This window comes from Cavia porcellus, unplaced genomic scaffold, assembly GCF_034190915.1.
Source record: "Cavia porcellus strain 051 isolate PalLab524CR breed Dunkin Hartley unplaced genomic scaffold, mCavPor4.1 scaffold_1, whole genome shotgun sequence".
Classification (NCBI taxonomy): Eukaryota; Metazoa; Chordata; class Mammalia; order Rodentia; family Caviidae; genus Cavia; species Cavia porcellus.
Genome location: NW_026947484.1, coordinates 48,956,240 through 48,982,616, shown reverse-complemented (window position 1 = coordinate 48,982,616; position 26,377 = coordinate 48,956,240). Strand labels below are relative to the sequence as shown.

Sequence of the window (26,377 nt, the reverse complement as noted above, 5' to 3'; positions counted from 1 at the left end):
GGTTAGCTGAACATTATTTTCACGGAAGGCAGGAGAAACTCAGTTTTCCCTTTTTATTCTGAGTCAGTGATGGCGAACTTTCAGAGTTTTCTGTGACAACAAAGTGGCACAGATTCACCACCTCTGTTCTAGTCATCTTGGAGACTGGCATTTTGCCTATTGAGTTCTTCAACTCTTAGAAGGCTATAATAAGGGATAAGCAAATTACTTTATAGCTCAGAGGGACACTGAACTTATTTGGAATAAAAATACACTAGAAAAAATGGCTATTTGTTTCTTTTAGTGATTTTTTTTAAAAAATGCCTCCTCTTGAGAATAAATTCACTATGCAGGAGGAAATCTAAGGGAAGACATTAAGAGTCTCACAGATTTTCCCTGATAATTTTGCTAATCTAGTATTTGACAAGCAAGCTGATAGATACATTTAATTACTCAGGAAATTTTATTATCTGGGTTTTATAAATCTGCCACCTATAGACCAGTATCATTTTAACATATGACACATTGGGAACAGTCAAAAATCATATCTTGCATTTATGATTTAACAACTTATGTTTAAAAATTAAGACTTGTGCTTATGTAACTATGATGTTACAGGAAATTAGAAACCAAAAAGCTTGATATTTATAAAAGCGCATTTCAGGAAAGGAGTTAAAGAAAGAAGCCCTTTCCAGCTCTTTTGTAAACTGAGGAACATACAATTAAAGAGAAATAAATTTCTTCCAAATTATGTCACTCCAGATTTTGTCAAAGCAAACTATTCGGCAGACTTGAGACTTTTAGCTTCCAAAATTTCAAATGGATTGGTTTTTCAGAATGATTATTCCAAACGATTCTATGAAACCATCCAGTGATAAAAAGCTAAATTGTTGACATTTTTCTGGATTTTATGGATTAACGCAGTATTCCAGTGCTCACCACCCTGGGCAGAGGGGACCCACTCACTTCCATCATCCAAGTATTGCATAAATACAGTTAGAATAAGAAGTTTCGGTGACGTTCAATACTGTTGACTCCACATAGGGATTAATGCTAAGGACATGACTGTCTGCATTTCAGGTAGAAAGTGTGTTTTTCAGCCGCGGCGGCATCTTCACAGAGTCTTCAGTCTGTCTTTGTCTTGCTCTTTCTGACTGCAAAGTGCAAAGGATTCCTGCACAAACTGCCGGCACATCGGGCACTGCTGAAAGTACCCAACGCAGCCGTTGCACAGGCACGCGTGCCGGCAGGGCAGCAGTACCCAGTTCACGCTCCCGTTCTGGCACACGACGCAGTCCTTGCTGCTCTCCTCCAAGGGCTCCGTCTCGCCTTCGCACAGCCCGGCCTTCTCCAGCCAAGTGCGCTCCGCACGCTGCTCTTCCGGCGAGGGATGGCTGGAGGGGGTGGGGTTATTATTGGCAGACATAAAAAGTTGCTGGGGAAAAAAGTGTGAAAGATGTATTTATAAACATATAGATATAGGATAGTTAAGACAGTTATACTACTAATTTCTCTTAGTTCATTGAAAAGTCTGTGCTAATATTGGACAATTAAATGCCTATAACTTGTACCCTGAGTAATCTAAAGATAACAGTATATTCTTCTGATATTCTTCTACTATCTTGTTTTGAAATTTTATTTTATCTTTTTTCTCTTGAAAATAAAATTTTAAAAAATTATAAGTAACAATTACTCTTTAAGTCTGGAGGTCATAAGAGCTACTTAAAATGTATGAGCTAGCAAGTCCAAGAGCAAAGAATAGTTAACTTCTATAATAACTGAAAAGTATTACACCTAGTCTTTGAAATAGTATGAACAGTCAGTCTTTGAAACTCTGTAAATAAGGAACCGAGATAAGGTATAACTTACCTTAAGATCATGAAATTGACCCTGAGCCAGGAGTAAATATTGATATAATATTCTGCAGGAAAGTTTGTAAGTCTTATCAGGAATATGAATTACTGAGACCATGGAAATCTAAAATAAAAAATTGAACACTAGTCAGTACTTAACCTTCTTATATTATTTCACAAACATTAACAATGTTTCTTCAATAAAAATGAGACCAATGAAATTGGAAATGCTTATGGTTTATATGAAATCTTAGAAAAAATTTAAAAACCTAAGCACCACAAAGAAAATGAATGTGAACACATTCTGCAAAGATAGCCATGTCGTACGAGAAAATAAAAGCAGATATACACTTCAAACAGTCAAAGTCTGTGAAAGGCAGCTGACTCTTACGGACTACCTTCATGTGGTTGTCCATAATTTATTATCATAATATATCCTCTTATGTCAAATTTTTACTTAACCCTCCCCATTATTTTAAGTTGTCAGCATGATTCGTACAATTAGATACACTGTATGCTTCATCGTCACATCGTTTTCAATACCGGAGGTATAAACCATGTAAGGCCTTTAACAGAGCTCTAATAATTTATATATTTTTGTAAACCTGAATCCATGGAAGTGCATTTTTGCAATATTGACTTTGAGGATGACAGCATTTGTATAGAAACAATGAAACTTCTTCAATAAATGAAGAAAAGTCCTTTTGCACATGTGCATTTGTGAACAATAAAATGCCTTGAGAGCTCGGCTCTTTGGAAAAATGCAGGTAGTAGGGCCCACCAAGGCATCTGATCAATCTCATCAAGGGACTGAGGTACTGTTCAGGGTGCTCAGATGAGCACCAATGGAAAGGCAGTACCCATGGTTACCACTGATAGTGCTGTGTCTTTAGACAGTTTGCTCTGTGATCTATCTTTCGATGAATACAGCTTGTGTGCTTGTAACTGCTACACCTGTCAAAAGTCATTCATATACTTCAGTGTTTATGGTTGCAAAAATATGTAAAGGGCTTAAAGATAAGGTTGATAAACTGTTATACTCAAACACTAACAAAGAAAAGAAATCATGATCAAAACACCAAAGAAGTCTGGGATAGTTAAAAGACCAAAATTTTGAATGTTTATTGTAGATGAGGGTGCAGAGGTTCAAGCTAACGGCACAGAAAATCTACTCAGTGAAGTGACAACAAATTCCCCACACCCTGGAAAAGACATGGCATCTAGGTACAGGAGGGAGTCAGAGCCCCAAACAGGCACGGGCTAGGTCAGACTCTAGTTATGGTGTCATGAGTACAGAACAAGGAAAGAATATTGAACCCAGCAGAATTAACTGCAGGCTCTGCGCAGAAACTCTAGGCCAGGAGGCCGTGAAATGATGTACTTCAAAGCCTGAAGGAAAATAACTGCCAGCTGGTGTACTACACCTACCACAGCATTCTTTAAGATGGAAGGAGAAATAAAACTCAATGAAATAAATTCATGACCATGAAGCCAACATTGCAGGATACATTTAAGAGAACCATACACACAGAAGAGGAAGAGTATGTAAGGTTCTGAGTATCAGACAATAACTAAACTTTAGGAAAATGTGAGATACCAGAATCTCTGAGATACAGTCGAAAGAACTTACAGCTGTGAGGGCCTCTATCAAAAATCAGAGCAATCTCAAATAAATAACCCAATAATAATACATCTCAAAGACTTAGGAAAACAAGAACAGGTGGAAATCAAACTTGGCAAAAGAAAGAAAACAAGATAAGAGTGAAAATTAATGGCACAAGATAAAAAAGCTATACAAAGGATCAGTAAAACAAAGAATTGACTCTTTGAAAAGAGAAACAAAACTAACTCAGCTAAATCAAAAGGCAGAGAAGACTCAAATCAATACAGCTTGAATGGGAACATGGAATGCTACAACAGACAGCACTGAAATCCTGGGAAACACTAGGAACTATTTTGAAAGCCTATATTCTAATAAATTGGGGAACTAGAAGGAATCGAAATTTCTAGGCACATATGACCTATCAAAATTGAGCCAACAACATATAAAAAACCTAAACAGATCAGTAAAAAGTGATCATATCAAAGTTGCAATAACAAGTCTTTCAACAAAGAAAAGTCTACGATCAGATGGATTCACTGCTGAATTTTTCTAGACATTTAAGAAAGGGCACCAATGCTCCTCAAACTACTCCATGTGATAGAAAACTCATTCTACAAGACCAGGATCATCCTGATACCAAAACTGGACATGGACAAAACAAGAGAAAACTACAGACCAATATCCATATGCAATAACTCTTAATATAAACTGGATTTTCAACAACAAATTTAAAAGATCACACACATAATCAAGTTGGTTTCATTCCAGGAATACAAAGATGGTTCAATATATGGAAATCAATAAATATAATATACCACAAATAGAACGAAGAGTAAAAGTCACATACTGATCTCAGTTGATATACAGCCTTTGACAACATTCAACATCCTTCCGGGATAAAAGCCCTAAAGAAAACAGGGACTGAAACATCGTATTTCAATGTAACACACTATCTACAACAAACCCACAATCTACATCATACCAAGTGGGAACAACTAAAAGCATTTCCTCTAAAATCAGGAATGAGACAAGGATGCTTATCTACTCTCACTACTCCTACTCAATATAGTACTTGAAACTTTAGCTGGAGTAATTAGACAAGAAGAGAAATAAAAAGGGATACAAATAAGAAAGAAAGAAGTCATCTGCAGATAAGATCTTATACTTAAAAAACCCTAAAGATTCCAGCAAAAGACCTGAGAAGCTGATACATTCAGCAAATTAGCAGAATACAAAATCAACATTGTAAAATTGTGTGGCTTTTCTATACACAAGTAATGAACTCACTGAGAAATCAGGGACAGTTTCACTCACAACAGATTCAGAAAAAATAAGTAAAATATCAAAGAATCAATCTAGGTAACAAACAGTGCTGGGAAAACTGGATATCCAACTCTAAGGAACTGAAAGACCTCTACAGTGAAAATTATAGAACACTGAAGAATAAACTGAAGAACACACTAGAAGATGGAAAGACCTCCCACAATAATGAATCGTAGAACTAATAGTTAAAATGGGCATATTACTGAAAGCAATCTATAGATTCAATACAATTCCTATCAAAATCCCAATGACATTCTTCACAGAACTAGATGGAAACACAAAAGATCCAGAGAAGCCAAAGCAATTCTATACAAACAGTGCAAGTTAGAGGTGTCACACTACTCCATTTCAAATTATACTACAAAGCCATAGCAGTATAACAAACAGCACAGCATGGGCATACAAGGTATACATGTAGACTGTTATACTAGAATGAACCACACAGGAAGAACCCATGCAACTGCAGCCACCGGATTCCTGACAAAGCAGCCAAAAACAAATGTTGGAGAAAAGTCAGCCTATTTAACAGTGTGGAGAAAGCTAGATATCCAAATGTGGAAGACTGATGCTGGAGATTGATCTCACCGATGGGGTTGGAGCAAGGTAGTCCCAAGAACAAGGTGCACTGAGGTAGGCCACGTGAATAAGCTGCTGTAGCCCAGAGAACCAAGCGTAGTGGATGTGCTAGTTTACATTTCCACCTGCGATGTCGAAGGATTCCCTTTTTCCTACATCTGCACCAGCATTTACTGTGCAAGCCCTGGCCGAGGGGAGCCAAAGCAAAGGGGTGAGCAGAGGATGTCTGAGCAGTCTTTCCACACAGTCTGCTGACTTTTGGGAGACAAATCCAGGTCATTTATAGACGCAGTTTGGCAATAAGTGCGTTGTCTCACAGAAAGTGAGGAGAGGGAATTTGGGCACTAAAATGATCAAATTCAGTGACAAGTTATAAACCGCAAGGGGAAAAAGGAATTCATGAGGCCACAGAGATAACAAACGGAGAAGCAAAGAGACGGTGGAACTGAAGGGAAGTCACTGGCTTGCAGCACGCCACGGTCAGGCTGAAGGAGGCTGGGCTGGGAAAAGCATCCGTTTGCAACCATCACAGTAAAGGCAAAATCTGGCAAGCACCATCAGGGGCTATTAAAAAATAGCAATTAAAAAATAATAATAAAAAGTGCTCCGTATGATAGCGAGGCAGGAGGCCAGAACAGGACTGTAGCAAGTGTTTCCCTGAAAACACATGAGCGTGAATGACTGTCCACACACACAACAAGAACTAAATTCCTCCCCACAGATCAAGGTAGAGCCGGCCCACACAATGGGGAAAGGAGGGAACACTTTGATTAAGAGATCACAAAGAAGCCACAGCTCTGGAGGCGGCGCCTTGGGAAGGACACCCAGTCACCCCTGCAGCTCACTGGCTGCCAATGCACAGCCATGTCCTGTCACAAAGGGGCATCCCACCAGGAGACCGAAAAAGCTCTGACTTGCAGAAGGGGGTGTGTGTGTGTGTGTGTGTGTGTGTGTGTGTGTGTGCGCGCGCGCGCACGCGCGCATGAGTGTGGTGGATTCTTCAAAAATGCTGAAGTCATAAAAGACAGAACAAGGCTGCGGAAATGTTTCAAGTTACAGGAGGCTAAAGATAAACAACAAACAGAAAACTTGACAGTGGACTGGAACCTGTCCCTGAGAGGAAGACAAGCTGCCAAGGACACTCAGACTGACTGGTAAACTGCGACCCAGGCCACAGGTTGGATAAAAGGCGACCTCAGTGTTACATGTATAAAGCTGGCAGCTGTACCGTGGATTTGGAAATATACACTGAGGTACTTAGGGATAAAGAATCATCACACATATAACTTATTCTCATATCATTCATGTAAAAATCTATATGAGAATACGGCTTGTGATCTCCTATACAGAAAATAGTAATACTGCAAGTGATAGAAATGTTAACATCAGATGATCAGGGCAATGAGTGTTGGGTATTATTTCAGTTTTGTTTTTTGCAGCTTCTTGGAATTATATACCAATAAAGGTTTAAAGACCATCATGGTTCTAAAATCACAATATTCTTTACAGGTTGTAAGTATTTATTGATTCAGTCATGGGTTCAGAGGCTTTTAATGCTGAACCAAAACAGGACTGGCAGAGGGCAGTCTAACATGCCTGCAGTGAGTTCCCGTGTGGTGTGAAACTGCAGTCACACTGGTCCCGTGCAGGCAGCTGCCCCTACCCCAGAGAAGATGCTGAGACGCTACTAACGAAGCAGGTCACAAAACAGTACGAACACCCTGACATTTAACAAAAGTACTGTGTCATGGCCAGGTGGCCGTGCACAGGTGTCCCTGGGTGACAGGATGCAGGAGATTTACTCCCCTTCTCTCAGTCTATCTAGATTTTTAAATAGTTTTCTGCCACAAAAGTGTTTCTTAATACAGAAGAAAAACCCAAATGTAACTCAGTAAAAAATAATTTTTAATTTTAAATCAAAATCTCACAACAGTTTTCTTCATTTATTTAAACAACAAACTGGTTCCTGAATGGACTAGGTAATTCTTTCCTGTTATAGTGGAAATGGAAAAGTTGTTTTTGGTTTTTTGTTTTGATATAGTGTATGACCCACCATAAAATGCTGACAAACCACATATGAAAGACAAATATGAAAAAGCTTATTTTAAAAATTATGAACTAGTTGGGCATGGTGATGCCTGTAATTTGGACTTGGAAGGCTGAGGCAGGAGGATCACTGAGTTCAAGGCCAGCCTGGGCAACATAGTGAGTTCAGGGGCAGTCTATTACATAATGAAACCTCATCTCAAAAAAAAATTTAATTAAAAAAGTTATAAACAGAGAACACAAATGCTTCAGTGCAAATGCTTTCCCCAAACTCAGATATTAAAGAGAAGGAAAGATCAACAGGAAAAGGTGAGGGAGCACAGAAATTCAAATAAAAGACACAGAGGGCATGCAGCCAGGGAGACACGCAGAAGAGGAGACAGGCACTAGGTCCTGTGAGAATAAGCTTGCACAGGGACAGAGGGCCACGGCACCTTTGTGGCAGAGGGAGCAGTGCAGATCCTCTAAACCCTACACTTTGCAAAGTTTAAAGGAGTGCGTGTTCTGGAATATAGTTTACCACACCCAGAATTAGCCTGTCCTGGCCAAATGCAGGAAGAAAGTCAGACAACAGAGAAAGAATCCTGAGCTTGTAAAGAGATGGCAGACACTTCAGAGAGAGGCCAGGAAGCCTGGGGGAAGCGATCTGATCTTTCCGTTCCAATACTGGAGAAGCAGAGAACCGGAAGCTAAGGGTCCCAGGAGTGACGGACAGAGTGGTGGGAGGGCAGGTGAGCGACAAAGAGACTGGAAACGTGCAGTGCTGATGCAGCAGGTCTTATTATCCTGCAGCTGAAAAGAAGGAGGGAAGGAGACAGAAAAGCCAGCACATGCAGCTGCAGTCTTTGCTATCAAGTGTTGGGAGATCAGCGAACACTGCTCACGATGATTCTTTTCTCCCACTCACCCAACCTTAACAGAACCTCTGCTGTGCGCTAGGCTGTACACCCTGTCGGTGTGAACTTTGGAGAGGCTCCTGTGTGCTGATGTTCACGTGTTAGGACACGCTGTATGTGGTGGAAGCAAATGAACGGAGCCACCATTTCACAATCATCCTTTTCTGGGGTAGGAGCACTTAATCTTTTAGCGGTATTACTAACCAGTCTTCATATTGTTGAAATATCCAGACTTGCTTAACATATTCCCTGCAACCTTTTGTCCTTTGACCTGCATATCCCCATTTTTTCCCTCCCTTCCCCATGACTCTTAATTCAGACACGGTCTCCCTATGGAGTTCAGGTTGGTCTCACTATGTGGCCCAGGCTAACCATGAATGCAAGGCAATTCTTCTGCCTCAGCCTGCTGAGTGTGGGCTTACAGGTGTGTGTCACCATGTCTGGCTTTTGTAACTTTTTTTTTGGTTTTTTTGAGATGGGGTCTCACTATGAAGTTCAAGCTGGTCTTGAACTCACTTTGTAGCCCAGGCTGGTTGCAAACTCTAAACAATCCTCCTGCTTCAGCCTCCCAAGTGCTGAGATTACAGGGGTGCACCACCATGCCCAGCATTGAAACTCTTAATTGAAAAAAAGATTGAAAATCTGACCTCTGCTCCACACATCTTCAATTTGATAATAAAAAATTGAAGATACTCTTATTTTTTTTAAAAGAGGCTAGGGACAACTTGGGATGTAGCTTAGTGACAGATTATTTGCCCAGGGTGAGGGCTGGGGTTTGACCCTCAGTAGTGAACAAATTAAGGAAATAACTGGGGTTTTGGACCCTGTTTCTGCCTCTATACGGGCATTTGCCCTAACACACTAGATTGTTGGAAAGAAAAGGTAAACAAATGTTAGTGAATGTATTTTCTATATAAGTGTCATGCAATTGTTATTGATTTTTATTAATGAGCATGTCTATACCAAGCACTTCAAAAAGATAGCAAATTGTGTATAAGGGTATTATTACACCATCAGATTATTACAATTGCACTATAAGTGTATTTCATGTACAAGCTGAGTAGCACTTAACAGGATGCTTAAGACCACACAAGTTTTGGACTTTGGATCATTTTCAGATGTGGGAATTTTGTATAGATATATAACGAGATACCCTGGGATGGGACCTGAGCCCAACTGTGAAACTCAATTCTCTCTCAAACACACTACATACCCAGAGCCTGGAGAGCATTTACCCAGTATCTTAATCTATCTGCATTTGACCATGACAGTCCACATGCAGTCAGGAGGAAATTTCTACTTGTGGCAACAAGTCAGTGCTTAAAGCATTTTGTTGTTGAAGCACTTTGGATTTCTGAGTTTTAGAGTAGTTACGCTCATCCTGTATAAACTCCCACCACAGTGAGATGCTTGCCAAGGCTCAAGTCCTCTTCAACCTCTAAGATGCTTTTATCTTCCTAGCAGGGTTCAACTGCCAGACCAAGGAAATCATCAGCACATAACATGAAAGTAAGGTCACTGTAATTAATAGGAACCCAGAAACAGGACATGAAGGGAGCAGCAGGGACTGAGGAAGGCAGAGTGACTATGACTATGTGTAGTAAAAGGGGACACTGTCCTAAAACTGAGCTCTGTAGGTGAGGGCCACGCTTAATTATTCAATACTCAAATGTCAGCGAACATTTCCCAACAGACTTTTTCTATAGAGCAAACTAGCAAGATACAGAGAGATAAACTTAATTCAATAATAACATGTCTTTTATTTTCTAAATAAAGTTTCACTCTAGTGACCCATAAGTAAAAACAGGTCACACCCTAAGGGTGCTATTACATGTATAAAAAAATCATACTGCCACACATCCTATTATTTACCAAGAAGAATGTGGCCAGCCCAAATACACATCTTAAGAAATTAAAATAATTAAGAACCACCATCCAAATCACTTAAAGGTAATGTTTTTAAGATTTTTAAATTACTTACAATATCATAAATTTCTCGGTCATCCTCATCAGCTAAAGTCAATAGTGCCACCAATGGATAACGAGATCTGGGCACGGTCCCAAAGTCTTCAATTTGAGTGTCTCTTGGTAATTGGCAATATATTTCTTCTTTGCTGTCCTTTTTAATACTTTTTGAAAATGTAAAGGCAAATTGCCACTATTGCCAAAGGACACAAACATATCAAAAATAAGGAATAACTCAGTAACGTTTCATTGTATATCATAAGAAGTTCGGTTCTCATGTGCTAATGATAATATTAGGTCAAAGGATACAAATACTGCTCTTGGTGGAGATACTCGCTGTACAGAGCGTCTTCTAAGGCCTGTGGGGTACTGATTCGGAAGCAATAGACGTGCTTCTGCAGGGCTTCATACAGCTTCTGGACACTGCAGCCCCAGTAGCATGTAAGGCGGCTGTCTTCAAGGCAGTCTGTTGTCAGGGTTATGCCGGCTGCAGGAAACAGCAGGGAGAGAATGGAGATGCCTAATGTAACCTGTACAACTCTGCAGGGAGGGAAACACAAGCGTACTTCAGGTGCTGAGCAAACTGTCTGTGGCTGCAGGGAAAGCTGACAGCTATTAGAAATGAGGGGCTGCCTCTAGCTTTCACTAGCTCTACAGTTTCTGAATACTGTCTGTCTTCCTCCTTATATTTTAAGCTTAGCATTTATCAGTTTGGTTTTCTTTTTCAGTGACTCGGAGATGTGTCCCACTCTAACAGTGTAGATAACCCCAGTGATAAGAAACAGGATAGCAGGGCATAGTCCTCTCCAAAAGTGGACACACATAACCCATGGGCTCCAGAAGAGGATCACTGAGGGAAGAAAAATATTAAAAAGAAATTGAGCTTCACTAATAAAGACATGTGTACCATTTAATAGTCTGTCATATAGTTAATGTCCCATGTAATATGCAAAACAGCCTGAGGGAAGAGTTCAGATTCCAAAATCTAGAGGGTTTCATATCAATATCCTCTGCTTGTTTTTAATGGAAGATTACAATTTGAATATATTTGACAAGTGGGTCTATTAATTGTAAACAGATCTGCAAATTACATAGGTAATTACTTTGCATCTACGTAGGACCCACCAGATGTTACCAATGTGATTATTCTCTCCTCACTGAAGGCAACTGTGGCATTATTGAGCTCAAGGACAGCCATGCCCAGGACCTCCAGGGTCTCACACTGTGGCCATGCGCACTCCAGGGGCATGCAGGCTCAGTTCTGGTCACTGTTGCCAGCTGAGGAGCTTGGTTTCTCGGCTTCTCTAAATCTGCCAGCAAGTCTACAAGCTATTGATATCATTTTATTGGAATCTTTCCTAAGGGCTAAGAAACAGATTGACACATTACTCATTGTTTTAGAAAATGTGATCAAAAGTATGTGTGGGGAGCAGACTCACTCTTTCCTCAGGTTATTTTGCATATTGGAAGCAAACACTGCACAGGATACTAAACTTTGAGTTTTTCTGTCTCAGTATTCAGTGGTATGGACCCAGGGTCCCATATTCTGGGGTACACACAACGCCAGTGCCATGGCTATTTCCAATCAAGGACAAATTTTAATTGGTAGGAACTCTACATAAGTAGTTGGAGTAGAATTTGATTTCAAATGTTTATATTATTGCAGTCATCAGGTATTAATTCAAGAATGGAAAATTCCATTAGCTATTAAATAGCTGGCAGGACTCCACTTATGTAAACTTATACAAATACAATTATACCTATTCTTCTCTGTGTCACTGCAGACCCTCTCAACATGAGACAGGAGAAAAAAGTTAGAGATAAGTAGGAAAAAGAAAAAAAAGTATGAAAAAGTCAGGGAAAAATAAAGCCAGAAAGTAACTGCTTTAATATTATTGACTGCTGGCAGAAATGTGAGAAGGTTATGTATGGGCAGGAGAAGTCATCACAGCAAGTGCTGGGATCAGCCCTGAGGCCCATCAGTAGGGATTTTAGGAATAAAACACTGCAAGGAAGTACAACACAGCTACTGAGGAAGAGCCGGGGCACGCAGTGGATACTGCTCACTTGCCCAGGGTGTATGAGGTACTGGGTTTGCGCCTCAGTACCACAAACATACACAGATGCGTACATACAATTTTTAAAAAGCTGGTTACCATGGTACATAGCTGTAATACAGCACTCAGGAGGCTGAGCCAGGAGGATCACAAGTAGAGTCTAGCACTTGTTGTAACATGTGGGTAGCCCTGGGTTCAAAGCCCACTACTCCCAAAAAAACAATTTTTAAGGCATATTAGAGTATGCATATGTACTAGTATAGAATGGTCTTCAGAATATATTATTAAATGAAAAAGCAAGGTAAAGAAAAGTGCACAGACATATGCATATATATGCACAACACTGTTTATCTCATGAGAGGATACCTGTATATATTTGGTCACATTTAAAAAAAAAAAACTGGGGCTGAAGATGCAGCGTGGTGTTAGAACACCTGCCTAGTACTGTGGGGTTTGATCCCCAGCATTGGCTGGGGGTGTGGGGGTGGCGGCAGGATAAAAGCCTTAAAAAAACATACACAACTACCAAGTTTCTTGCTTTGTGAAAAACCAGAGCTCCAGAAAAGAGACCAGAGACTCCTAAAACAAGCATAAACACTTGTTCACAAACTTTGTATATCTGACTGGAAGGAAGGACCTGAGACCTATTTGACAATGGACCATGAATAGACATGTGCCTCTTAAACTAATATTACAAGTTAAGAAAGAACTATAAAATTTTCTTTTCCACAGTCTTTCATAAATTGGACATATTATGTAGAAGAATTATTGATTCACACCATCTGATTTAGTCCAAATGCTCCCATGCAAAACTATTCCCCTCTCAAGTTTTCTCCACCACTTCTACAGAGTTCCCTACTTTTACATTATTGTAGTCTTCTAAATTCTAGTGCACATACAAATCCATCTTAGATCAATAGCATTACCAGAATTGGGACATAACTGTAAAGCAGAAAATTCAGAGTTAAAATTAAGCAAAGGAAATACTGCAATTTTTCTCAAACTGCTCTTATTCAGCAGAGCTGCAGCAGGCAAATAAAGCAAAGTATGAGGCAACTTTGTAAAAAGCTGAAAAATATGAGGAGTGTAAGTCTACCGCATTGAATCATGGGGGGGGGGGGGACAAACAAGTGACCAGGAAATCCACAAACTTTTTTCCTTCTGGAGGAAAAAATCTCACAAGGTGTGAGAGATGAAATGTACAGGAGACCATGCATAATGATACTAAGGACGAGATTTTTAGATTGCAGGAAGAGAATTTCACAAACTCCTCCCAGAATGCTGTGCGTGTTTGTCTGCCCAATTCTCTAACTCTTACTGTGGGGAATAAGCTAAAAATCAAAGAAGTTGTCTATAAAATGACAAAATTTCCGAACCAGTTTAATTCAACATAACACATACATACCAAATGCCAAAATTTTATTAAAACCTCTATACTGGCAATACAGAAACACAAATCCAAACACAGTATTATTAAATAACAATAAAAACTATCCCAATAACCTACTCCTAGTAAACAGAACTAAATAAGATTAAAACTGATTCTTTCCTTGGTTTTCAAGTTAAATCAGTTTCTAGATGTTCTACCTATCTCTGCCTCCTAAGTCAGACATTTTAGGGAGAGCAGTTTTAAAAATCCTAGATTATTAAACTATCCATACAGCAAATGAAACACCTTTTAAAATGTCACAAATATTGTGCCAAGATTATCTCAGCATCCTGTGTAGATAATGACACCCTCCTTTTTCACAGATTAAACAAAGGAATTTTTTATTCTATTAAATACAACTGCCACCAAAATCCATATTTTCCCTATAGAAGACACATAGTAACAAGCATTGGCACTTTAAAAGTTATAGTTCTTTAGTAATCACGCCAAAGTGCACACTGAAAAAAATTTCTGCATGTACTTAAGTAAAATTACACCTACAAGCGGGCACAGCTGAGGTCTACGTGCAGGGCTGGCTCTGCCTGGGACTACTGCTGTCCACTGACAGGTTCCTGGGCACGCCCCGGCTCCCAGGTGCCGTGTTTTGCTCGCACTGCAGCGGTTCTCCTGGCTTTTGCAGCACTGGCAGGCTGCGGAACTGTACTGCAGGCAGGATGCCACCTGCTCAAAAGCCACACGTGACCCTGCAGAAGTTCAACTCCAGAGCCACGGCGGCAGAGCAGAGCCATCCCTGTTCTGTATTCACCAAGTATGCACAGCCTGCTGTCTTCTCTATGCTCTATCTTAACATTTACTTTTTGGAGATGCCAAATGTCATGATGAACTCTTCTCAGCTATTTACTATTGGGAGCGAAGAAGATCTTGGTTCTTTTAGTTCATGGGGTGCATTATTTACAGTTAAGGAGGAAGAATGTGACATTTTGTACTTTTTTCTTTTAAATCAAGCCTTACTCAGGGTTAATGATCAACAGTGACAAAGTAAACTGATTTCTGACAGGAAGTCAAGAGTCACAAGGATTACATTTTATGAGCATTCTCCTTGCAAACTTTCACAGATGCGAAGGGATCTCACATGAACATTGACAGATGTAAGCACACTGCAGAAGGAGCTCAGGTGTCCGCCGACACTGTCACACTGTGCTGCTGTGTGTTCACTGCACAGGGCGATAGTGTACAGTGGTACAGTGCTCGGTCAGAGTCCGAGATGTCAGGAACAAGAGGAAAAGCAGCGGTGATGTGGAGGGATGCTGGGAAGCCCAAAGCAATACCCACGGAAACAAAAGTAACAATTATTGAGAGACTGACCCGAAGTGAGACGATGGTAGAGTTACTTGTTCTTCTAACATGACTTGTTCAACCTTGGCACCATAGTGAAGAACAAGGATAAGATCACGGGACATGTGAAGTTTTTTATGCTTTACACTGTGTATTCGTGTCAGAAGTGTGTAAGACTCACTTTGTCGTGCTCACCAACAAAGTTGGGAGTTCACTGTACTAGATAAGAATGGGTCACAGAGCTGAGCATGGTGGCCCATAAACCCAAAACTCTGGGAGGCTGAGGCAGGAAGATCATCATCCTGAGTGACCCAAGGAACTCAGTGAGACCCTGTGTAAAAATAAAAAGTTTTAAAAGGGTTTGGGATATAGCTCAGTGTAAATGCCCTGGATTCAACCCCCAATTCTAAAAAAACAAACAAAAAAAACCAGGTCCACAGAAGTTAGGGAGCACGACTTGTCAACTCTGCTAAACACTGCAGACACTGCATCAACTCAGGCCTGGGAAGCTTTCATAAGTGTGCTGACCACCGGGGACAGTGACCTTGAAGAGTCATTTCAGTACAGGGTCACAGGGAAAGTCGACTGCACTGCTCGAAGAAGTAAAAGAGAAGAGCAGAAGGCAAATGCAAACAGCTTTTACTTTAAGAAGCTGGCTGAGAAGGTGTTGCGGCTTGTATCTAGATGCACCCCCACAGTCTCATGGGGTCACAGGTGGGCTTCTTCAGAAGTGGCTGAATCTAGAGCGTTTGAGGCTGGAACTGAATCGTGGTGCAGTGCTAGGGTCAAGAGCACTAGCAGTAAGAATGTGAGTGCTACTGCGTGAGTAGCCTGGCTAAGACACAAAGGACAGAAAGAGCTGTGGTTGCTCCTTGTTGCTTTGTTGCCTTCTGCCGGCTATGAACTGCTGTCCCTCTGCCACACCACCCTGCCTTGGAGCCAGCCAAGGAGGGACTGAAGCCTCCACACACTGTGAGCTGAGTAGACCTTTCCTACTTTAACTGTGGCTGTCCGGTAACCTCAGCAATAATAGAAGAAACTTAGAAGGAAAGAAGAAAACCAGGACAGTAGCTAGAATACTCTATTTGTTAGTAAGACACTGAAAAGTGACAAGCATAAAAGGTGCAGGTCTCAGCCCAGAGCCCCTTGGCGGTTACAGAACTGTACCAGAATGCCCTGTTCTCAACTCTACTAAACACGCCCAACAGTACCCTGGAGTCCACAAGCTCAAAACTGCACACTGCCTTTCTTCCAGCCCTGCCATATCCCCATACTCCTGAGCTCTGGAGCAATATCGTCCTGTAGAGGCCAGGGAGAACCCAGGGCTCCCGAGGCTGTGCTCGTACCTATCCTGCCCTATGGAGACTTAACTAGTGATTTCTTATTCTCTAATATGATATTCTGTTTCCCAGCTATCTCAGAACTCTATTCCTGTTTCTTCCTCTACCTAGAAGTTTCTCGAACCTGAGGTAAACACCTACTTATCTTTTACTATACAGGACTCAAAAAAGAAAAATGAAAAAAGGGAAAAGAAAAAAAGAGACTTAGCATATTCTTTCTATGAAGGCTTTCCTGAATAGATCACCTTACTTACACAAATGTAACCATTTCTTTCTTTATAATTCCCTATAATGGTTCCTAAATGGTCCTGCCAAAAATTTATTTTTCAGGGGCTGGGGATATAGCTCAGCAGTATGGCATCTGCCTGGCAAGTGCAAGGCCCTGAGTTTGAGTCCTGGTTCCAAAAACGAAACAATTTGTTTTTCAGGTAAAGTACAGAAACAACTGCCATCCATTATCATCTACAAAAATAACATTGATATGAAATATTTTGTACCAAAATATAATTCAGGTTTTTTAAAAAAATCACTGTTTTTCAGAAGATAGCAACTTTATATTAACTATACTTAGATAACTGTCACTTCCCACTTGAGTGAAGACCAACAGAAATAGCACAGTGTCTTAAAAGACTTTTCTTGTTAATATCAGTGACATTTCCTTCTCCTGTGTATGTGTATATGCTTTTGCTTATTAGTTGATAAATTCCTTAGAACAATACTGTTAACGTCTCTATGTATCTGCAATATTCAGTCTAGACTCTGGGAAAGAACAGGTGCTCAGTAAATGCTTGATAGAAATTTATAGAGAAAGAAAAATGAGGGCTAAGGAGCATGCACAACAAGAGGAAATCTTTGTAAAACAGCCACAAACTTGTAACTGAAGCTGTGGATGGATTAGTGATCTCTAAGCCAAAAGGATTCTTCACTTGTCTCATCTGCTTTTTGAAAACTCTTGTGCTGAACTGAGTCTCTTCTGAATTTCTCAGAATTACTGGAACATCCCAGCCAAACCTGAAGAAAGGACAAAAATAAAATGTAGTTTAAACAAGTATTAAAACTTTATGTCATACGTAAAGTTTGTAATTCAGTAGCTATTCTTTTAACCTGTCAGGGAAAGAGGTTAAGGTTTACTATTTTACTATTTACTATTTTACTAATTTTAGTAAATTAATTTAGAATTTAGAGAAATTTGAGGTCTCGCAAAATTGCAATACATTGTTCATGTGGCTCAACTGACACACTGTCGATACTAGACTTACTTCTTAATATTAGCAATAATAGTAAAAAAGCATACTGCTTATATTTAATATAAAAGTAAACACATTACAGAATTTTAAGCATTTTACAAACATGTTAAAAAGTACATATTCAGTATATAGACTATATTTGGTATAACAGGTAGAGCAAAAACAATTAGTGAAACAACAAATAAACTGTGTCATTTATATATTTTCCACTTACAAATTTCACATTAAAAGAATGTGGCAAGCTTGAAAATGAAGACTAGGGGCTGAGGATTTAGCTCAGTGGCATAAGCGCCTGCCTTGCAAGCAGGCAGTCTTGAGTTCGATCCCCGGTACCAATAAAAAGGAAAAAGACAAAAAGAAAATGAAGACTAAACTTAATTTCCAGTAAAATGAAAAACCAACTAAGTTCACTTTATTTATTTATTGGAACCAGGAATCGAACTCAGGACCTCGTGCTTGCCAGGCAGACACTGTGCCACTCAGCTGTATCCCTGGCAAGTTCACTCACCTTAACTAAAGTAATCTAAAATGAGTACACACATTAAACTAGGAGACTTCAGTTTGTTAGGGTCACACTTTGATGAGCTCCCTTCTCTCCAAGTACACAGAATTAACAGACGAGGAATCAAAGAAAAATCAATGATGCTGATGAAATAAGTAAACAAGCTGATATATTTAAACAAAGAAACAGTGGTACTAAGCACTGAAAGAAAACACACAATATTCTGCTGTAAGCTCCTGGCTAAGTTTCAAAACATCCTGCTGTGCAAAAGAAGCCTTACACCAAGAGCACAAACAGCGCTAGGTGATTTCAAAGCAGGCAAAACTAACATAACGGAGGAAAAAAAAAAAAAAGGAGAACGGTAGCTTTTTGGAGGGCATGACCAGGAAAGTGCATGAAGAAACTTTCCTTGGTAATGGAATCTGTATCGTGATGGAACTTTGAATTCTGCAGATTATACGTTTGATGATTATACGGCGCCCAAGTAATTTCACCGTGACCCAGACAAAGCTCAAGAATATGTATAGGAATACAAAAATGCCCAGCAGCCTATCAGTAAAACTCAGAATGTTTCGTAGGTAATAAAAAAAAAATTAACAGTAGTGCAAAGAAGCAGAAAAATGTTACCCACAGTGAGAACAGAAACTAACCTAGAGAAATAAATCAGAAATGATAAAGATACTACATAGCAGGCAAGGACCCTAAAATACAGTTCTGACTATATTTCATATGTTCAAGAAGGTAAGTGAAGATCGAGCACATTTATACAGACATGGAAGATAAAACGCCCAGATCCATTTTTAGAGATGACAAATACAATGCTTGAGATGAAAAATGCACCGTGAGGGACTAACAGCACCCTACACACTGCAGAACAAAAAATGAATAAACCCGAAGACAACACAATTTCAAAAGTACTCAAAATGAAATAGAAAAAGCCACTGAACAAAAATAGACAAAACACGAGTTGCTCAAGGGGCAACTTCAAGCATCATAGTATACAGGCATAGAGCATTTGAACACATAATGACCAATCTATTGAAAACTATGAATCCACAGATGCAAAATCTCAATATTCTCTATGCGTAAGACACGGAAAATTACACTAAGGCACATAATAACCATGCTGTTTAAAAGCAGCAGTAATAGGACATGGCCAAGAGCAACGACATCGCGAGATTGGGCAAGTCTCGCGGGGCGTGACAGCAAAGCGGAAGGGGACCCGGAAAGATGGAGCAGAGCTTCGGCTGCCGGCTGCCGGTCCCTTTGCTCCCCAGCACCCTGCCCTTCTGGCTGTTGCGGGTCTCTGCCTCCCTCCCAGGGCCCAGCGCCACTCAGAATGAGCCAAGGATTGTCACCAGTGAAGAGGTCATTATTTGAGACTCCTGATCCAGGTCACCCTGCAGTGTAACCTCACCTCCAGCTCTCACCTCCCTTGCCTTTAGCTACTGGGCAAAGAATGGGTGGAACTGACCGCCACTCACAATAATGCTAGCAACATGGAATACAGGGTCAACAGGTGGAGAGCCGGGGTTTCAGGCGAATACCACTGCGTCTATGATTTTGTCAGCACTGCTAGCACAAACGCCACCATCGAAGTGAAGGCCGGGCCTGCCATCGCCAGCTGTACATGGTTTGAGAACAGGGATGAAGGGGAGGATGCCCCGAGGTACTGCGGGTCTGTTGGCTGTCCCCGCCCAGAGTGGGCTTGGCACCAGGAGAATGCTATCCCTTCATCATTAACACGGAGACTAACACGGAGTTAAGAATTCTGAGTCTCCAGATCATCGAAGACTCTGGGAGCACAAATGCAATGCTCCCAACTCTATCAGCTCTGCCCCCATGGTCACCATCCTCAAGATGGGGAGCCACCTGGACCCACTCTGGTCTTTCTTAGGAATTTAGGCTGAAATTATCATTCTAGTGCTGATACTGGTTGTGTGGGTGAAGAAGAGGCCAGATGAGGTTCCCACTTTCGCTTTTAAGTATGTAAATTCCTTTACACTGAAGTGTTGGACGTTACTTGCTGCATTTAAACTTTTACAATGTACCTTTTTGTTTCTAATGACCTTGACTTGTTAGAGTAGGATAAGGTTCCATGCAACTAGTTACATTATTTGGTTTGACACTATACTTTTTCACATTGATAACATGGCTGATGGCAGATTTTATAGCCTGACCAGAGTTGCATGCAGAATGTGACATGCACAAGATACATGTCATGTGCTCGTGTAACTGCTGAAATGCAATGACTACCTAAGTGGACTCACTTGTTTTTAACAATGAAACATTGATAAAAGGAGAGAGAGGAAGGAATTTCCTAACAGAAGCCAAAGAAAAAGATATAAATACCAACAAAAGAACAAAGAATGGCAGTTTTCTTATTAGAATTACTGAAAGCTTGAATATCTTTGAAGAAAAAATGTTAATCTAGAATTCTACACCCATAATTTTCAAAAGAAAAATAAATACTGTTATGCATAACAAAGCTAAAAAGTATAATCAACAGACATGCTTAACAAGAAATGCTACAGGAAGTCTTTGGAAGAAGATGATTGATAACCAAATGGCAATTTGTATTAATACAAAGAAATGAATAGCACAGAAATAGTAACTGCAGGGGAAAATGCAACATGTCTCTTATTATTTAAATATCTTTAAAATACTACTTAAAAGTTAGAGGTATACTACAAACTCACAAACAACCACTAAGACAAGTTACTGCTGATATATCCACGTTACTTCACTATTGCAATAAAGGATGAATAAGAGAGGCAAAAAACAAACTAGAGATGGGGTAAACAGCGAACAGCTAGATGGTGGCCTTACAGTCCTAGCAGTGAGTCTATCAAATGTAAATAATTTAAACTCTAATTAAAAGATAAGACAATCAGACTAGATAAGAACACAAGCCCTAATTATAAAGCCCTAATTATAAAAAATACACTTTAAACACAAAGACAAAAATAGCTTATAAAGGATGGACAAAGACATAGCTGCTAGCACTAATCACAAGAAAGCAAGAAGGGTGAATGATGTAACTCAGTGGTAGAGGCTCGCCCAGCAAGCACAAGACCTAGATTTAATTCTCAGGCTGGTGAGAAAAAAAATACTAAAGTGGGTGTATTCATAGTGCTCTAAGTAGATATCAGGGCATAGACCATTATAAGGAGTAAAGAAGCCCATTTTATAATGATAGAAGAGTTAATTCATCATGCAGGCATAGAAATCCTAAATGCTTATGTATCTATTAATAGAACTTCAAAATATGAAGCAAAAATATATACAGTTGCAAAGAAAAAGAAAAAGACAAAAATTCCACTTCTCCCGAATAGTTCAATAATTGTCTCAACAGAATATCTGCAGGAACTGCGGACTTGAATAATATCATCCAGTTTGACCCAATTGATGCTACAGAAAAATTTGCCCAACAGTAGCAAAATATATGTCCTTTTTAAATTACTAGGACATTAAAGAAAAACCATATTTTAGCCTATAAAACACATCTCAATAAAAACCTACAAGAAGTCACAATATAAAAAGTACGTTTCTGAACATGGTAGAATCAAATTCTAGATCAGTAACAAAGACATTGTAAAAATTCAAATATTTGAATTAAATGATAACTTTTAACTAACCCAGAAATAAAAAAATCTTAAAGGAAATTTTTAAAATTATAAACTGAATAAAAATGAAAATACATGCACCACTGATAAAACTATATGCTTATAAGTAAATTTAAAATTTCTAAACAGTTTGATCCCCAGAACCAAAACAAAAACTAAATACCAAAAAGCATGAAGCATCTCTATTCCTTATTAAATACTGGCCACCACTGAATCAATCAGTGAGTTTCAGTCACCTAAGAAAACAAACACGAGTTAATACTTTGGGTCCAGAATGTCTCAAAAATATATGCAAATCAATAAATTTGGCTTAATCTAGAGTTACATTCCACCCTCTTTGATGTAATACGCTAACAATCCATTCTCACATATAATTCCCTAGGTTCCTATAAAAGTTTACAGTTTTGCAGTTCTCTGTTTCAGAGGTCAGATTTTTGCTCCTGTCCTGTGGAACATCAGAGATTTTGGACTCAGGCTGCAAAGTGGGACCTAAATGAGGTACGGATATTCCTTTGTGACTATATTGGTTGAGGGTGTCACAGGAACTTCAGGCAAGGGAAAGCTGGTTTTCTCACACAAGGAAGACAAACTGCCTCCATCAACAAGGGAGACTCTGAGTTAGCCCTGGGGTCTCGAGATTCTCAGCTTTGTTCATGTCTATCGAGATGTCTCCATTCCAGGACTCGAGGTTCAACTTCTTTCAATCGGTGTCCTAAACAAGACACTGAAAAGGCTGTGCAATTCTATTACCAGCATAATTCAAACTGGATTTAATGTTTGGAAAGCTTTATTCTGTGACTACACAAAATAAAGTGCTTTAGAACCACAGAAATTAGCCAGGCGTGGTGGCTCATGCCTGTAATCCCAGCACTCAAGAGGCTGACACAGAAGGATTGTTGCAAGTTTGAGACCAGCCTGGGCTACAAAGTAAGCTCAAGACCAGCATGAACTGCATAGAGAGACACTGTCTCAAAAAAAAAAAAAAAAAAAAAGAACCACAGAAACTAACTTTGTGAGTCTTGGATTTGTCATTTTCTCTCTGTAAGTACACCAGAAAGTTCAGATGTAAGTCATCTCACTTCTGCCTCAATCCTCCAAGTTACCCTACTGCCATAACCAAGTGCTTGAACCACTTGGTACCCTGAGGCACCTGCTTCAGAAATCATTTTATTGCACATAATCAACCAAGGGTAGTAATTTAATTAGTTATGATGCCATTATGCACCACAGTGAGCCTTATTACTCATTAGCAAGGAACTGAAGAATGATCCAACCCCTAAATGCTTTCTTTAAGGGTTTTTTTCCCCCCCAGCATTCTATTTTTAGTAACACTTCCTTTATCAGTAAGGGCCTTGTCAAAAAACCCAAAGCCACAGCAGTTCTTCTAACATAGAGAAGTGAATATCAAACAATGCGAACCAGGGCTAGGGCACCGACTCAGTGGTAAGGCACTTGCCTAGCATTCAGTAAGGCCCTGGGTTTGGTCTCCAGCACTGCAGGGGAAAATGAGCCAAATGCTGCAGAACTAAAGAGGCAAAAGGGGAAACTGAATATCAGAGCTGTAGTAACAGCAGGCAACAGCTATTATTCCTAGGACAAAGGAATAGAGAAAAGAGTATTACTACAGTTTAGAAATTTGGAGTATGGACCCCATGGAGCTAGAACTCAGATCTAAAGAGGGGGGGCCAATGGGACGGGTTTTAGGGGGGTGGAAAATAATAAACTGTAACAACTGAGACCACTGCTAGAGGGAAGCACTATTGGTGTGGGAAGACAGACAGGCAGAAAGCAGCCAGGCCCTGCCTCCTCTGCCAGCCCTCCAGCCTGTCTCTCTTGTTGGCAAAGCCCGATAGACAGCCAGCTGGGAAAGAAGAAACATGGCTTAGAGTTCCCCCTCACATATGCAAATAATATATCCCAGTGGTGTGAAGTTAACACATAGCACAGTAACCTATGCTACGGTCAAGGTGGATCAGGGTCTTTGTTAAAGGCTGCATACGGCATTTGGGGCTTCTTTCTGCACAATGCTTGGCAGGAGCTATTACAGCTCATAGAAAGCAAAACACACCACACTTCTGGTTGCATGATTCCTTGCTATAGCATTGGGATCCCATTAGTAGATGCTCCTATTCTTTCTCTGCCCCACCAATGCAGGTGGGCACAGTGCATTGGGAAGAACCATGGGGCAAGAAACTCAGCTGGACTGAGGTAAGAACCATGACAAAAAAACAGAGGACCAATGGGGATTGTAGTAGGTTATCTATTTTACTCTTCTGGGAGGAATACTATTAGAAAGATGTTTTGTGAGATCGAAATGATCAATTTCTAGCTAATAAATCTGCAGCTTTGGCTTAATTTCAGTGTAACACAGTAAAAAAGTTTATCTATAGAGGCAAAGCTACACCAGGTAGAAAAAATGCTTGAGTCAGACTCAAAATGACTGGTGACGCCCAAACCAGAATGGAAGTGACTGTACTTTCATGTCCCTGTGGCCTCAAACCAGAATGGAAGTGACTGTACTTTCATGTCCCTGTGGCCTCAAATCAGAATGGAAGTGACTGTACTTTCCTGGCCCTGTGGCCTCAGCAGTGCTTAGCCCAGATTTCTAGCAGTTTGACAATTACTAGGGTTTCTATCCTTATAAAAATGATTATACAATTAGTATTAAAAGTTTAAACCAAGCCTTAAACCTGGCAGAACCAGGATCAGAGCCTAGGCCCGTGTGACTCCATTAGAATCACCATAAACATAAGGTTCCTGATTGCCTTCATCACTGACACCAGAACTGTTATCAATATGGATTTCACTAATTTTCCTACACTAAATGCCAGTGTCTAAGATATCTAATTATCTACCTGTTTAAAGTAACAATGCAACCACAGAATGTAATTATCAACTAGGTAATGATTTTTTTATGGAGATAAATTATGTTGTTTTAGGAGAATAACACCAACGTTATAGGCATTTTAAAATCTTGTGTTGACTGCTTTTCTCATTTGACACCTTCCTAATTCCGATTACAAACTTTCTTTAATGAGTAACAGCATTTAAACCCAATGGGTCAAGAATAACAAAATCCACGTCAATTGGTTTATATCTTCTCATACACAGGAATCTTATACTCACCCACTGGCAGGATGGGGAGCTGTGTAAAAATGTTAAAACTTTAGGTAGTTGCTGTTTTAAAGTAATGACAAATATAAGATCAAAAGAGATTTGTGAGCCTGTTTTACAAAATGTATTTTAGTTACTAACATGTCCTTCTCTGCTCATGCTGTTTTCTCTAAGCCTTCTCTTCTTCACTATTGACATTCAACTATTCTTCTAAATACTCATTCTCCAAAATACAGCTCAAGTCTTCTTTTCAGTAGGGTCCTCTCATATCTCTTCAGGCCAGGGCTTGTTATCTAATCATGAAAGCTGTTTGGCACATTTTGAACTCCGCTTTTTCAAAAGACTATGAAGGCTACGGTTGTGGCTAGTAAGATGGTTTCAACCAGTGTATATTTATGAGGCTTTTCTAAACATGACATAGTGCCATCTTTTCAAGAGAGAAACTGCAGACTCCCTGGGATAAAGAACTACTTTGTGGTTCTCTAATAGTCTACTCTCACCTCTCATCTCCTGCAGGTAAACTTCCTCTACCCCACAGTGCAGCATAATTAGAAGATTTCGTCCAGCTTCACAATATGGATTTTTTAAGAGTTCCACTGGCTAAATATTAACTCCGAAGGTATACAACGAATATAGAAGCCATTACACTCTCAAAAGGTAACAGAAGTCAGCTGGGTAAGATCTGCTGAAAGACCGCGGGCCAAGTTTCCAGTTCTGCTGCGAAACGCAACAATCAGCCCTGTTTCCGGCGGGGGCCGCTTCCCCAGGCACACAGTAGGCCCGGAGCGGGGACAAAGCCCACCGGACCAGCACTTCATATCGCAACACCAAGTCCAGGCGCTTCCTGGCGGCAGTGTCCCCTAGAAACAGCCTAGTGAAATCTCCGAGCCCGTGATGCGAGCGCCAGCGCTATGCACCGAGGACAGTGAGGTCCCCGCGCCGACCCCAGGTGGCCTCGGGCTGCTGGCGGCGACCCTCTCTCTCCCCGAGTGTCCGCCCCTCCGTCCCCTGCTCCCAGTCCCTCGACACTCACCATCCCAGTACCAGGCCGGTGGTCACGATGAAGCAGGTGAAAACCACCGCGATGTAAAACAGTGGCGAGTATTCATACAGCGTCACCAGAAACACCGCAGCCATCAGGGTCTCCTGGGCTGAGCACGGATCCCACCGTCTTGCTCAACCCAGCACGACCCACCTCCGGAGGTAGGGGGACAGGGGCGGGGGGGGGGGGGTCAAAGCCTCTACGGTGCTCGGGAGAGGACAAACTTTGAAAGTCTTGCATGCCTAAGATTTCCACGGAGCTAGAAATCTGGGCCAGATCCGGTAGTAGGAGCCAGCGAGCCAATCGCGGTATCACCAGCCAAGCGCGCCACACCTCCTTCGAGCCTGACCCGAGTTATTGGCTCTGCGGAGGGGCGGGACCCCGAATCGCACCGCCCCCACTCGCAGGATTGGTTGTCGGCCAGCGCTTTAGTGTGGCTTAATGGTCATCGCTGTTCTGCCCTCAAAGTCTAAATTGGAATTG

At 40.6% G+C, this 26,377-nt stretch overlaps 1 protein-coding gene and 1 pseudogene across 1 annotated transcript; one reads left to right on the top strand and one right to left on the bottom strand.

Moving 5' to 3' along the window:
- Window positions 1-423: 423 nt before the first annotated feature.
- Window positions 424-26,091, bottom strand: Cgrrf1 (cell growth regulator with ring finger domain 1). Its single transcript, XM_003471832.5, has 6 exons — window positions 25,886-26,091; window positions 17,235-17,374; window positions 10,551-10,728; window positions 10,258-10,405; window positions 1,849-1,956; window positions 424-1,414 (listed from the first exon to the last, which is right to left on the bottom strand). The coding sequence occupies exons 1-6, from the start codon at window positions 25,987-25,989 to the stop codon at window positions 1,094-1,096; spliced, it is 999 nt and encodes a 332-aa protein (XP_003471880.1). The 5' UTR covers window positions 25,990-26,091; the 3' UTR covers window positions 424-1,093.
- LOC111757378 (neuroplastin-like) lies at window positions 19,343-25,372 on the top strand (annotated as a pseudogene).
- Window positions 26,092-26,377: the final 286 nt, after the last annotated feature.

Bases quoted from the DNA above. Each gene is read 5' to 3' on its own strand.
- Cgrrf1 (XM_003471832.5), bottom strand. From the start codon at position 25,989: ATGGCTGCGGTGTTTCTGGTGACGCTGTATGAATACTCGCCACTGTTT. The intron at 17,375-25,885 runs GTGAGTGTCGAG...TCCTTTCTTCAG, and splicing joins ACCGGCCTGGTACTGGGATG to GTTTGGCTGGGATGTTCCAG. The intron at 1,415-1,848 runs GTAAGTTATACC...TTTTTTCCCCAG, and splicing joins GTCAATTTCATGATCTTAAG to CAACTTTTTATGTCTGCCAA.